Below are 15,207 nucleotides of genomic sequence, written 5' to 3' on the forward strand. Positions count from 1 at the left end.
TAAGTGATGGGAAAGCAAAAGTGTGGAGAAAAAAGGGAACTGCAAATGATCCTAAGCATACAGCCTCATCTGTAAAGAAATGTGGAGGTGGTGTCATGGCATGGGCATGCATGGCTGTCTCTGGAACAGACCCTCTCAATTTTAATGATGACTTAATGTATGATGACAGTAGCAGAATGAATTTGGAAGGGTTCAAAACCATCTTGGCTACCAATATTCAAGAAAATGCCACCAGACGCATCAGAAAGCGCTTCACATTGCATCAGGACAATGACCCAAAACACACTGCCAGTTCAGTCAAGGAGTTAATCAGAGCAAAAAATGTAAAGTCTTAGATTGCCCAAGTCAATCTCCAGATTTAAATCATATTGAACATGAATTTAACCAGTTGAAGAGGAGACTAAAGGCAGAAACTCCCCAAAACAAGCAACAGTTGGAATTGGCTGCATTACAGGCTTGAAAAAGCATTTCAAAGGATGAGACTAAGAGTCTGGTGATGTCTATGAGTCGCAGACTCACTGCTCTGATTGCATGCAAGGGATCTGCAACTAAATAATAGCTTTTAATCTTTTACATCTGCCTTAAGTTCAACGGTCCCAATACTTATGCTCTCATCAAATAGTGGGATGAACTCTAAAAGTGCTGTCCTTTTTATTTGGTAAAACATTTATGTGCTGAAACAGCTAATACTAAAATGTGACATTCTGTAGTTTTGTCTCATATTCATCTTTTAATCATATTTGCAAATGTCTTGACTCCACAGCAAGCAGAGCAATTTTGTCTTTAGTGTTCCAATACTTATGGAGGGCACTGTATACGTATATATTCATATTAGAGCCCATATTAGAGCCCGGCCGATATTATCGGCCGATATGAGCCTGCCGCCGATATATCGGTATCTGCAAATGTGCCGCCGATATGAATTTTTTTTTTTACAGAACATATAACGCAGATTAAATGCTTCTGAATGGTGTAATTACTTAGTTTGTCCAGCAGAGCGCGCTCCATTGTTTGCCAGCAGATTCAGTGACGTTAGAGACTAGAGCTGATCTGCGCATCACGCCACGAGTCTGTGGCGCATTAAAGCCTGTGTTACAGCCACCGGAGCTGATCGCAGCCACTCAATGCTGGTGTTTACCGGCCGTGCCGCGGCCCAGAACTCATGCTTATACATCGGTCACATCACATCGTGCGGCGCGACAAAATACAATAGAATTCTATTGTATTTTGTATCCAAGTTGAAGTCAGTAAGTATATTAATGACAATATGGGACAAATATAATGTTATTTAGTGGCGGCAGGAGCTGCGTGCTGCCGGTACATGTACAGTCAGTCAAAACAACGTGCACAATTATCAAAGACACGAGTGCGCGTACAGTCGTGGAAAATGATGTTTTTGGCAGTTAAAGACGCGGCGCGTCTGTGGAGTGCACGTCATGGGAAACAATGTGCTCAGTAATTAAAGAGGCAGGCCGGCGTTTCTGTTATTTGGTTTGTGACATCCTTTACAGGAAAAGCCGGCGCAAGGCTGCTCACAGCGCTTGGTCACATGTCACACCAGAACTGTTTTCGGAACCGAAACTTAGAAATTGCTCGCGGTTCCGGTTCTTTTCAAAAAACAGAACCGGTTCTGAATAAGAACCGGTTATCGGTTCCCAACCCTAGTACATACATGTATATATATATACTGTGTCTGTGAATATTAAACTGCAAAAAGACGATTTAAATGCGAATGTTCTGCATGTTCATTGGATTACCAGAAAATACACAACACAGTTTGTGAAAAAATATATAATTAATTATTATTATTTATTCATTTTAGATGTTTACATTTAGAAAAGCTGTGCTTCCTGCATAAACCTGCCCCTGTTGGTTTGGCAGTAGCTTGCTTGCCCTACACAGTTACCTTGTTTAATTTCTTAATTCAAATTATATATATTTTGTTCTATTTGTGTTATTTAGGTTATTTATAATATGTAAAGTGAAGTTTACTGTTAAGTGCACTGATGTCAGACTCATTTTGATTAATAAAGTTAGTTAAATTGTTAAATACCCTGCCTCCACTATGTTTGTCACATCATAAGTGTTTGATCATCACATTTGAGTTATCATTGCAAAAAATGTGTTTATGTATATATATTCTGTTTATGTAGGCTATATACTGTATTCTATATACAGTACCAGTCAAAAGTTTGGACACACGAATGGGAAGTGTGTCCAAACTTTTGACTATACTGTACTATAATATAACCTACACATATCGGCCGTTATATCGATATCGGTCTTTTTTACTCCCTAATATCGGTATCGGCATCGGCCCCCAAAAAACCCATATCGGTCGGGCTCTACTGTAATCACTACAACAATGCTGCGAGTAATTTACAGCTTCAGGCTGCAGCTGCTAGAGGGCCAAAGGTTACTGTAGGGTAGCTTAAACAGTCTGAAAAAGCGCTCCAAAATTTCTTGGTAAACGGGTGCAGTGATGTTGGTTTTCAAAAAACACAATGGACCAACACCAGCAGATGACATTGCACCCCAAATCATCACAGACTGTGGAAACTTAACACTGGTCTTCAAGCAACTTGGGCTATGAGCTTCTCCACCTTTCCTCCAGACTCTAGGACCTTGGTTTCCAAATTAAATACAAAACTTGCTCTCATCTGAAAAGAGGACTTTGGACCACTGGGCAACAGTCCAGTTTTTCTTCTCCTTAGCCCAGGTAAGACGCCTCTGATGTTGTCTGTGGTTCAGGAGTGGCTTAACAAGAGGAATATGACAACTGTAGCCAAATTCCTTGACACGTCTGTGTGTGGTGGCTCTTGATGCCTTGACCCCAGCCTCAGCCCATTCCTTGTGAAGTTCACTCATTCTTGAATTGATTTTGCTTGACAATCCTCATAAGGCTGCGGTTCTCTCGGTTGGTTGTGCATTTTTTTCTTCCACACTTTTTCCTTCCACTTTCTGTTAACATGCTTGGATACAGTACTCTGTGAACAGCCAGCTTCTTTGGCAATTAATGTTTGTGGCTTACCCTCCTTGTGAAGGGTGTCAATGATTGTCAATGATGAACTGTCAGATCAGCAGTCTTCCCCATGATTGTGTAGCCTAGTGAACCAAACTGAGAGACCATTTTGAAGGCTCAGGAAACCTTTGCAGGTGTTTCGAGTTGATTAGCTGATTGGCATGTCACCATATTCTAATTTGTTGAGATTCCATCCATGAATCAAATATAAAAATATCAGAAAAAAAAATTGTATGTATGAATTCTATATCATCATCCATCCAAACACAAAAATACCAGAAAAAAATAATATATCAATTTGATTCATCTATCAATTTAGTGCTCAAACATTTAAAAAATCTGAAAAAATACAAATACATGAATTTGATCCATTTATCAATCCATCCATCATTCAAAACTGAAAATCTGAAAAAAAAAAAAAAAAGAATTCTACCTATCCATCTATCTATCCTTCCATCCATCTATCCTATAAACCCTCAAACTTCAATGCTTTTTAAACTTTTTTCCAAAGCTTTCAAACACATTCAAAGTTTGCAATTCTATTTCCTTGCATTCAAACTCAATTAAAACTCAGGAACTAGAAAGAAATTTGAAGTCATTCTTAAATCAGTTCTGAACAGCACACAATTCAGAATGTTACTTTATGTTTACTTAAGTATATGTAAGACTAAAATGAATAAAATAAGTCAAATTAATAATGCCACCTCTTCTTTACAATCTTAATTAGAATTCAAAAGCATCTTTGCAAAGAATGGCACCTTACAAACAACCCAATGGACAAGCCAAAGGCAAAACTCCCCGAGATGAAGATGAGGAAGAAACCTTAGGAAAAGCCTTTGGGAGGCTCTCCTGGGGAAGCCCATCTCCTCAGACTGGCACAGTTTTAAACACTTTTACAACAAAGCATTCACAAATGTAAATTTTAAACAGATGTAATCCAGACTTAGCTGTTCTAAAATTAACTGATTTATGATAAACTAGAAATCTATGCTATGTGCAAATCGGAGGGATGGAGACAGAGTATGACAGACAGAGGTTGTAACTGCTGTTAATTATAGTAACATGTAAAGTAAATCTGCAGGTCTCATGAGGGTGGATTGGTGAATTAGTCTCGGATCAGTAACTGTGGCTTTGCCTGTCTGGCCGATAGGAGCAGGAGGCACTAAAATGACAACAGCACTCTGCATTGATCCTAGGAGGTCAGCAGTCTCATATCCTGAGGATTCAAAAGCAACAGAAAGCCCTGACTGGTGGGAAAGTGTTCAAGCGCAGACACGATCCCTTTGAGTGAGATTATATGAGTAAATGCGGTGTAATTCTGTTTACAGGATTAATATTGCGATGAATGCACAGGATGGGACCAGCTATCATTCAGACTCTCCTCTTGGCCTTAATTATCAGGATAGTTTAATATGCTGTGATTTTAAAACAAATCTTTTTGTAGCAACTCCTGCTGGTTCATTAATGGCAGTATGAATGATTATAACAGACTGATAGAATAAATGAATCAATAGAGCCTCTGATTTGTTGATTTGATTATTTTGAAGGTTCTTTAGGCCATTTTCTTTTTGTCATTATTTATAAATGTTCAATCACTACAACTGGCCATCACTTTGCTTGCAAACTAGTTAGCACACCCAATCTAGGCCAGTTACAACTGTAATAATTTATCATATTATAATTAATTTACACAGTAAACATCTATTAAAATGCATTTAGAAACTTTTAGGTTTTGGGACAGCCTTACTTTCTACTGTCGGTCCACTCATTTAAGCAAGCAGCAATGTTGGACGGGAATGCGATCAGAACGCTGGCACATTAAAAAGTAACATAAAAGCAAACGCGCATGAAGTTTGTGCTGCATAATTCATACGCCGCTCCTTTTAGAAACGGCAAATTCATCCGGACAATGACGTTTCGACAGAAGAGCCGCTGTCTCCGTTCACCATCCGAAAAACAGCATGGTGCTATTAAAGATACACAGTGCATTGTAGACTGAGGGGCCAGTCAGCTTCAGGCCACTTTCAGTCACCTAAAAGCAGATTTGTCATGAGCACCTCCCTTTAGTGTACTGTTAATGTTTTTTGTGTGGATGGATAAAAAAAGAATCCATCGAATTCAGTCTTTCGAGAAGCTGCTTGTGACCTGAGCAACCTGGTGCAACAAAAAAAAAAAAACAGGAAAAATGGCATCAACACTAGCAGTTCTGACATTTGGAGAAGCCTTTTCATGCACAGACATTATATCCACCTTTTTCTTCAGTACGGAAGTAAGCCTATGGGCGAGACTTCCGGTTCATTAGCCGCTATAGGTAAATAACGAGAAGAATAACAACGTGCAGTAAACGGTAAAACGGTTTGCACCACAAACCAGTGTGATCATAATTAAGATAATAAATTAAAATAATATGGTGAGACACCAATTTTCAATATCAAGCAGCACAACGAACTGTTTTGTACAGCTAAAAATAGCTGGACACGGATGAGATCGGAAGCTAGAACCATAAAATTTACAAATGCCCATCTTGCCCATTTTTACGGCAAGAAAAAGGTGGATTGAAACTGCAGGTTAATGGGTATATACTATATAGGTGGTATTTTGAAAAACCATCATTTCCACTTGCTTTTGAGGCCTTTTCAACCACTTCATTCTGAACAAATCACTCTCTCATTTACTCAGTTCCTATTCTCTTAATAGTGAACTCCACATGGCGGACTTAGCTAGGATAAGTTACAGGGCTCTACGCTTACTTTTGTTTTTAGCAGCACTTGTGCTCCTAACTTAAAAAATTTAGGAGCACGTTCAAAATTTTAGGAGCACCTTCTAATCAATAATCCAAAATGTTATTAAAAATTAGCCTTCCCATTACGAGGTGATATTTGACTCCTTAAAGTGATTTACAGTGGAATTTTGTTTTTACCTTTGTAATGGCATTTTTCTAACTTTATTAAAAGTATGTCATCTTTTGTCAAATTCTTTAAAAAATTATATTTTATAAGCTTCTAAAAAATTTTTTATTAAAATGACAGAATAAGAACAAGTAGAACCGTTGTGTTTGAATGGAGATGCGCAGCGGCTGAGCTGTGACTTTGTTTCAAACTATTTTCGACGACGAAATAGAGCAAAATCAGACAATAGTGTTATAGTCAGACAATGTAAGTCACTTAATATTAACTTCTTGTTTATTGAATTGTATTGTATTAAATCAGTATCACATTTACAAACTCCTTTAAAAATCATTAAAAGCTGTCACTCATCTTAGCTCATCGGGATCTCACATTTATAATAAACGAAGCTCTCCACTCCGCACAATGAATCTTTTATTTACACCCTGTCCACTTTGCTTATGAAAGGATTTGTGAGATATGTCTGTGATACATAACTCAACGCTGCAAAAACACGTAGAAACCTTTGAAGCTCCCCTGAGCGCAATATTATGATGATCGGGTCAGTCGCACTGGTGCTCCTAAAAAATTGTTCATAGTCGCACGCAGTAGTTTTCAGTGGCAAATGCGACTGAAATGGTCGCACTGTAGAGCCCTTAGAGTGAACTAAACAAAGTTCCTTTTTTAAAACAATTCAGTCCACTTGGAGGTCAATTTGGTAATGACCCTGGGCAGCTATTTCCAGTCAAGTGCAACTCATATTTACATTACTGTTCAAGAGTTTGGTAATTTATTTAATTATTTAAGAAATTAACATTTTTATTCAGCAAGGATGCATTCAACTGATCAACAGTGTAAATAAAGACATTTACAATGTTACAAAAACTCTCTATTTACCAAAGAGTCCTGAAAAAAAAGTATCACAATTTTCACAAAAATGTATTTCAACTTTGACAATAATAATAATTAGTATATTAGAATGATGTCTGAAGGATCATGTGACACTGGAAACTAGATTATTGGCTACTGAAAATTCAGCTTTGCCGTCACAGGAATAAATAAAATTTTAAAATATATTCACATTAGAAATAATTTTAAACTGCAATAATATTTCACAATATTATTGTTTTTTTTTTGTTTTTTTTACTGTATTTTTAATCAAATAAATGCAGTCTTGTTGAGCATAAGAGAATTTTCAAAAACATGAAAAATCGAACCGAATTCAAACTTATGAACAGTAGTGTAAAGTTTTGGAAAGACCAAAATCTCTAAAACTGTTTGTCAATTTTATTGATTATATGTCATCTTCAGGTGAATAATGAGTATTGGTGAATCATTCACCATATTTTCATTTCCTCTGTGTACAATCCTCCCAGATAAAATAAAGTTATTGTATTTGATTAATCAAGAAAGATAAAACAATTGGCATTGATTTAACTAATATATTGAGTTAACTAATACAATTTTCACTCATTTCCAATTTGTATAAATTTCCTTGCTGCATTTTTGATGACTTCAGGAGCTTGGAAAACTTGGCAAAACTGCGTTCGTGCATGTAGACTGGTTGCATCTGGGTTCAAAAACATAACTATAAAGTGAATATAATTTTGATGTTATGTAGTGTTTAGACAACACTATATAGGGAACAAAGAGCAAATTTGGACACAATAGATAGTACGTTACATTTTGCAAAGGACTGTTCCTTCTCCTCGTCCTTCAGCATCGGACAGTACATTGTGCTACGAGCACCCAGACAGGCATCAGAGCAAAGGAGAACACTACAACTTGAAATAAATGAACAATCACTTTGAAGGACCTTGGAAAGAAAATAAACAGAATCAGATTAAAAAGAGCACATTTGCAAGGAGAAACAGGAGTGGTATCCCATCAGTGGGCTTTTGTAGAGGGACACAGACCACCTGGGCTCCGCTCTCGTCTCTTCTATCAGTCCTTCATACTTAATTTCTGTTCATTCACCATCCGTCTTTCATCTTCCCTCCAGAGTCCATGCTCTCTTCTCCTCTCTGTTCACCGAATCTCACTCTCAGTGCTTTATTATTAAAGCGTATGGTCTAAGACCCCAGTGACACCACAGAGACAATGAGCTATTCTACTGTCACCGTAATCAGATGAACCAATAGAGAGGAAGAGAATCAATGGTCACCTCTGACCTGCTGCCGATGGGTCTATGGACAAGCAGATGCTGGTGTCTTCAGTTTTCATGAATGTAGGCCTTGTGTTGTGCTTTTTTAATCCTACATCTATGTTGTACATGAGAATCAAGTCCATATGTAGTACATTTACTAGAGAAAGTTAACAACAACTAAACTGGTTTCACGGGTAAAAGAGCCTACAGGGAGCTTTGACTCTGGTTATGAGATACTGTTAAAAATATGACCCCATACTCACGGTGTTGGAAGGGCGAGGGTGCTGGGCTGGACTTTGGGTCTTCTTTTGGCAGATGTTCCCATCTGATTGGCTGAGCGTTTGAGTGACTGTTGGTTTAGAAGACTGGAGGCCAGACCTGCATGGTACTGTAACTACAGAAAGAAAAACACATATTCAGGTACTAGGGCTGTAAAATTAACACGCATTCTCCTGATCATGATTATTCAATTCCATTTATTTGGTCTTTATTTGGAATGCACATCAACATTTCATATATATGTACGCAAAAAGTGAACAATTTATAACAATTCATGTTATTTTAAAATTACATTTTGTTAATTTTTAATACAGTGGTAGCCAAAATTATTAGAACACTAGTATTTTCACCAGCTAAAAAATGGTTTTAAGTCAGTTATTTCTATCTTTTGCTGTATTTTTGCCCTAGGTGCACTTGCGCATAGTTTTTTCAGGTAGCTTTCTTGAAGCATCTTGGAGACGTTGCCACAGTTCTTCTGGATTTAGTCTGTCTCAGTTTGTTCTGTTTCTTCATGTCATTCCAGACAGACTGGATGATGGTGAGATCAGATCTCTGTTGTCAGACTACTTGTGCAAACAAAAATCTCACTGGATTATTATAATTAATGGCAAAATTAATGTTTGGAAATGTAAACTCATATTTCCTACTGACACACTACTAGTGGTCGACCGATATATCGGCCGATATTTGGCATTTTTCAAATATCGGCATCGGCCGATAAGTTTTTCTGTTTGGCCGGTGTGTTCGAGGCGGGACTTTTATTTTGACGGCGCTGAGAATGGCTGCGTCTGAGCGCACACCGCTCACATTCTCCCTCTTGTTCGCTGTCGTCGTTCAGTTCTGTCTAATATGGATAGAAGTCTATCTAATAATCAGAACTGTTAAACAAAGGAATTAAAATGTATACAAAAAAGTATTATAACGATTGCTTTAATATTATTAGTAATAGAAAGTCAAACAACCAAGTGGAATGTCATTTGCCGTCAGCATTCAGCAATGTATACAAAAAAGTATTATAACGATTGCTTTAATATTATTAGTAATAGAAAGTCAAACATTATAATACTTTCTCATTTGCCGTCAGCATTCAGCAAATACGCATTTATCTCATTTAAACAAATCTTTGAATGACTAATGAACATTTCATTTCACAAACCTTGCAGACTTAATCAAATCTAGTTGAGATCTTGTGAAGTGTGCATTTGTCTCCTGCATGATCGCGTGTACTCTGGGTGACGGTCGGTACGTGCAAATTGAATGCTGACAGGTGGAGAGTTCAGCTTCACTGGAGACGCGCGATCGACAAACTTTAAACTAGTGATTTCAAATTATGCTGCGCTTTATGCATTTGCCCACTGTCATATTCATGTCATTTTCATTGCGTGCTGTATGTAAAATGAGTGTGACCTTGGCTTTATTTAAAAAAAAAAAAAGATTCCCAATGCACATAAACTTCCCAGAATACCGAGTGCCCTGTTGGTTACAATGTTTACTTCCTTTTTAATTAGATTTTTTTTTAAATATTAATTTATTTGTGAAAAATGCTTTGTCTTCTAAAGTATAAGTATGTTTATTTTACACAATTATTTTTAATCCATTTTCAAATGATTTCAGATTTCTTAAATATAAATTAAAATAAATAAAATATCTGCTTTATATCGGCCATCGGCCACCCTGCTTTCCAAGATATTGGCATCGGCTGTCAAAAAGCCCATATCGGTCGACCACTACATACTACAGGAAAAAATATAGAAATAACTGACTTCAAACCATTTTTTAAGCTGGTGAAAATACTAGTGTTCTAGTAATAACACTAGTAATAATTTTGGCCACCACTGTATATTTAAAATTCTAATTTATTTATATGATGGCAAAGCTGAATTATTTACTTCAGTCTTCAGGGTCACATAATCCTTCAGAAATCATTCTAATACACTGATTTGGTGCTCAAGAAACATTGTTCATTGTTAAAAACAATTGTGCTGCTTAATTGTTTTTGAAAAAACTGTGATACTATTAATACTAATACTAATAATTTTTTTAATTGAAATCATTTGTGATATAAATGTTGTTACTGTCACTTTGATCAATTTATTGCAGAATAAAAGTATAAAAAAAATTTAAACAAAAATAATCTCATTATGCAGTAGACCTTATGTAGCTCCGCCTCTTTTCAGTGCTGCACTCATTGTCTTCTGCCTTCCATTTGTATTTCCACAGTGTGAAGGTAAGGTCGTACAAATTTATGAATGAACCGCTCATTTTAAATTCTTCCCTTTCTACTGACATTTGTTATGACATCCGCTTCGATAAGAACTGCAATAAGTAAATTCACTTCACTAGCATTTACTCTTCAACAATGATGATACCGGTATCGCAAAAATGGAAGTTCAAACACAAAATTCTAAAGATGGCTGCACACTAGTTTCTCTGATGCATAAGGTCTATTGTAAATGCAAAATAGTAAAATAATAAACATTTACTATTGCATAACGAGTGTTGAATGTTATTATAACAATATAGTATTTACATTGTTTGGGTAAAAAAAAAAAAGGACTTAAAGAGTTATAGGACTGCTTAACTGGCCATCTACACAAACATATCTGCATCTATTCAAATTTTATGGCCAATGGGTCAAATTTGAGTCCCACGGTGACTGCATTCAAGCCCTGAATTCAGAAACTCGGAACATGAGTGTCCAGAGAATCTTCTGTAGCTTTACAAAGGAGAGCAAAAATGTAAAACGAACTCATCATAGCCTAATTGGGCTTTTATGAATTGTTTACCCAAAGCACAGTTCCAATCTTGTCAACAATCTGCTCTTCTGGGAGAAAGCACAGTTGCTTGCATATAGTACTCGATCACGTTTTCCATGTGTTCCTCCTCGTCTCCTGCCCACCTCCTCCCCCTCGCCTCCTGTCTTACTATGTTGAACATAACATGGTGCGTTTAATATCTTTGGCTTTGAAGTCGCAGTATCGCAGAAGCCTGTCAATAGCTCTTCTGCTCATGTGATGAAACCATGTGAAAGGTGTCCGCTACCCAGAATGCCCAGGTGTAGCACTCTGTCACTCAAGTCAGGACAGATGTTAATGGATGTGACAGAACTCTGGACCTGGCATCCTCCTGCATGCTTAACCAACATCTGGGCAGGTAAACATTGGGAAATTGCTTTCCATTGGTGCCAATGGTTCTACAGGCTACTTGGGCTTCTACAGGCTACAATGCTTTTGAGAAACTCAGCCTAGGAGAACGTCAATGCTAGCTAACTAACAAAAGGCTAACTTGCTTGTTAACCAACTACTTTTATAAATGAGTGACTTATTGCTTGACAAACTGCACCTTCAAAGTATCTTCTCCAACACCGCTGCTCTGGACAGTCAGCTTGCTGGGAAATCTCAAGAAAATCAATAGTCCGCGAGCAACACGCTGGTAGCGAGCGAGGCCAATCGTAACACAAGCGGTGACAAAAGCGTAGGGCTGGACGATATGGCCAAAATTTATATCACGATATATTTTTTAATTTCGGTCGATACGATATAATTCCGATATCGATATGAACACTATTTATCTGAAATTGAAATCTTTTGTAACATTATAAATGCCTTTATCATCACTTTTGATCAATTTTAAGCATCCTTGCTAAATAAAAGTATTAATTTCTATAATTTCTTTCCCAAAAAAATAATAAAAATTATACTGAATGGAATAGTGAATAATGTTACAAAAGCTTTTTATTTCAGATAAATGCTGATCTTTGGATCTTTCTATTCATCAAAGAATCCTGAAAAAAAATGTACTCAACTTTTTAAATATTGATAATCAGCAAATCAGCATATTAGAATGATATATCGCGATACATATTGATATTGAATTATTGTCCAGCCCTACAAAAGCGATCTCATCAGGCTTCAGAATTCATCGGCATGCACCCCCACACAAACTGGTCTCTTAAATTAGAGCTCGCATAGGCCCGTGCCTCATTAATTGCTATTAAAATATTCCTCCTGTTGAGCTAATTAGCCATGTTCCGAGGCAGCGGAGCGACGTTCTCTGAGTGAGAAGCAGACGGCGCAGCACTCCCCGGTTTAATTTGGCTGACCAAAGCAGCTGTGTTAACGGGGAATTATTTTAATTAACTGAATCTCCTTTTCGTTGTTAATGAGCCGACTTGGTAAGGGCCAGATCTTGTACGAGCGTAGCGTGTACGGTGGGAAGCTGGGCTCCAGCTGTATAAAAAGCCCTTGCTAATAAATAAAAAGCCTACATAACAAGGTAAGAAAAAAACAACACACAGATAGAAGATGCTGTCAAGATGGCTCAGGCGCCTTTGAATGTCAAGTGGCTTGAGAGATTTGGTGCATTAAAAACATCCACATCAATCACCACTGGTTTAAATATTGGCCCCTGGTAACTGGGTAGTTTTGTAATTCATGGATAATTCAAAATATTCTTCATTATGACTGGCCAACATACTGAATTGTTTGATATATTTGTGATAAGATTGCTGGAACTGGAGTTAGTAAATTCAATTCAATTATGTGCAATTTAAACGGTCAGTTCTAATGAATTAATATAATGTCGATTACTCAGAGAAGTGAGAGTTCTATATGTATTTTTTAAATTAAAGTACTGTATTTTATATGAACCAATTTCAATATAAATACTTAAAATAATGCTAAAAACTCCATCATAAAGCCAATATGAAATGTAAAAAACTCAGTTCAATTAATTATTAATAATAGTATAAAAATGTAGCACTAATTAAATTTGATAAATTTTTACGTCAAGATATAATGTATTACAATGCACATTATGAATAATTATAATGCATTATACACTTTAATAACCCTTTACAATGAATTATACATAATGGCTTACAAAAACATTTATTCCAATATATATAATCAACATCATTTTCTATTAAAATGTGACCTGCATCAATTCTGGTATGAAACACTTTAATTACCTGGTGGATTAAATAGTCTCATCCTAAATTTTTCTTGATGAATATCCTGTCTTACTCAGAAATATTTCAGAAGTAAAATGGGTTGCAAATGCTGCTTCATGTTAATTGTGAGTAAACATCAAAATATATACTGAATATTGTCAAAAGGCTGAAAAACATTAAGATACTGAAAAAAAGATTATGATTTTTTTAAAGTATGCTGCCCAGTATTTCCTATGTATTTCTGTCAATTAGAGGAACTCAAAGCAACATCTACAAGATGAAGTCTTGTTCACAAAGAAAGAGGGACAGTGAAAAAACACTGAGGCAAAGGACAAAAGACGTGGAGGACAGCGGAGAATGAGTACAAGAGAGAGAGAGACTCAGAGGACAAGATGGGCATTACCCAGAATGCTGTAAGGCAGCTGAGAGTGTCATCTCATTGGGGCAGTTGAAGATTAAAGCGCGGGGTCAGAATCTGACTTGTGAGAGGATGCACGGGACAAGCACACACAATCAATGTCACCGTCAAATGGAACAAAACAAGACAGCCTCTTTCACTGGAAGCAGACACAATCACGGAAGCACAGAAAAACCATTGCATTGCTATACCACATTATCATGCTATAATTCAATCCAAGATGTTACACATTCCGTTTTAAATAAGACAGTTCAAAAACACACAAATGCATTCCAAGGAGACCTTTGGAAACACTTTACCTCAAGGCTGTGTGTGTGTGTGTGTGTGTGTGTATAAGCTTAGTGCAAGCAATATACTGATCATGCGCTTCAATATATTATTCTATTAAAAGGTGAAGCCATAAATGGGGACATATTAATGCATACAGTAATTCACAACATATTCTATACTGTGAATTAATTATGATGCATACTTTATGTAAATGCTTCAAGTAAAGTGTTATCTCACACAGGGTGCCCTGGAACATTTAAAAAGGCTTTTAATTCTTTAAGACCTTTTAAAGATTTTTTTTTTTTTAATGAGGACAGGGCATCCACCACCATCTTCCAGATCTCTGCAACACTCCAACTGCAGTGCAAATCATTCCTGATGCTTTTGCATTTAATACTATAAGCAGACCTAGAGGACTAGTACTTATGCAAGCAAACGTCCCTGCATTATTCCATGCAACTAATTGCACATGCCCATCAAATCCAATATCTATTCAAAGAAGCTTCGCAGAGGAGGGAACAGCAAAACCATGTAACGAATATTAAGTACAAGTTGAAACAACTCTCTTTGATCATTCGCCGCTTGTAACTCTGCACTGAAAAATTATGAAATGACTATTTGTATGAGTGCGCCTTTATCTAAAATCCCACCATAACTTTACACAGCCTTGAGGGGAAAATCGCCTCAGTTTGTTCAACTCAGTTCTGCTAGCTTTTGAGAGGTAGACTACTGGGAGAATGTAGAGGGTAGGGCTGGACGATATGGCCAAAATTTATATCACGATATATTTCTTAATTTCAGTCGATACGATATAATTCCGATATCGATATGAACACTATTAAAAAAGGTCTCGTAAAAACTGCCAAGAACGCCCACAACAGATGTCTGTACATACAAACTTATGAAAAATGAATTTGCCAAGTCTATGACACCTCATATAAAGCCATATACTATTTTAGAAAAAAAAAACAGCACAAATAAATTAATGTTCACCTTTTATTTGTATTTAGCCTTCATACAAACAAGAAATGTGAAATCACTGTCAAATAAACATCTCAGACTCACCTTATTAATTATTAATATCTTCTAACATACCAGTCAAAAGTTTTTGAACAGTAAGATTTTTAATGTTTTTAAAGAAGTGTCTTCTGCTCACAAAGCCTGCATTTATTTGATCCAAAATACAGCAAAAACAGTAACATTTTGAAACATTTTTACTATTTAAAATAACTGTTT

At 36.6% G+C, this 15,207-nt stretch overlaps 1 protein-coding gene across 1 annotated transcript in view; it reads right to left on the bottom strand.

Annotated features, from left to right (window-relative positions):
- LOC107725311 (mediator of RNA polymerase II transcription subunit 27-like) overlaps positions 1-15,207 on the bottom strand; it is a 75,672-nt gene that overhangs the window by 41,495 nt on the left and 18,970 nt on the right. Inside the window, exon 3 of the mRNA XM_016534529.1 lies at positions 8,317-8,447. Within this exon, the coding sequence (XP_016390015.1) occupies positions 8,317-8,447 (131 nt within the window). The remainder of the gene's footprint in view (positions 1-8,316; positions 8,448-15,207) is intronic.

Source organism: Sinocyclocheilus rhinocerous, unplaced genomic scaffold, assembly GCF_001515625.1.
Source record: "Sinocyclocheilus rhinocerous isolate Xijiao unplaced genomic scaffold, SAMN03320098_v1.1 scaffold785, whole genome shotgun sequence".
NCBI classification, from domain to species: Eukaryota; Metazoa; Chordata; class Actinopteri; order Cypriniformes; family Cyprinidae; genus Sinocyclocheilus; species Sinocyclocheilus rhinocerous.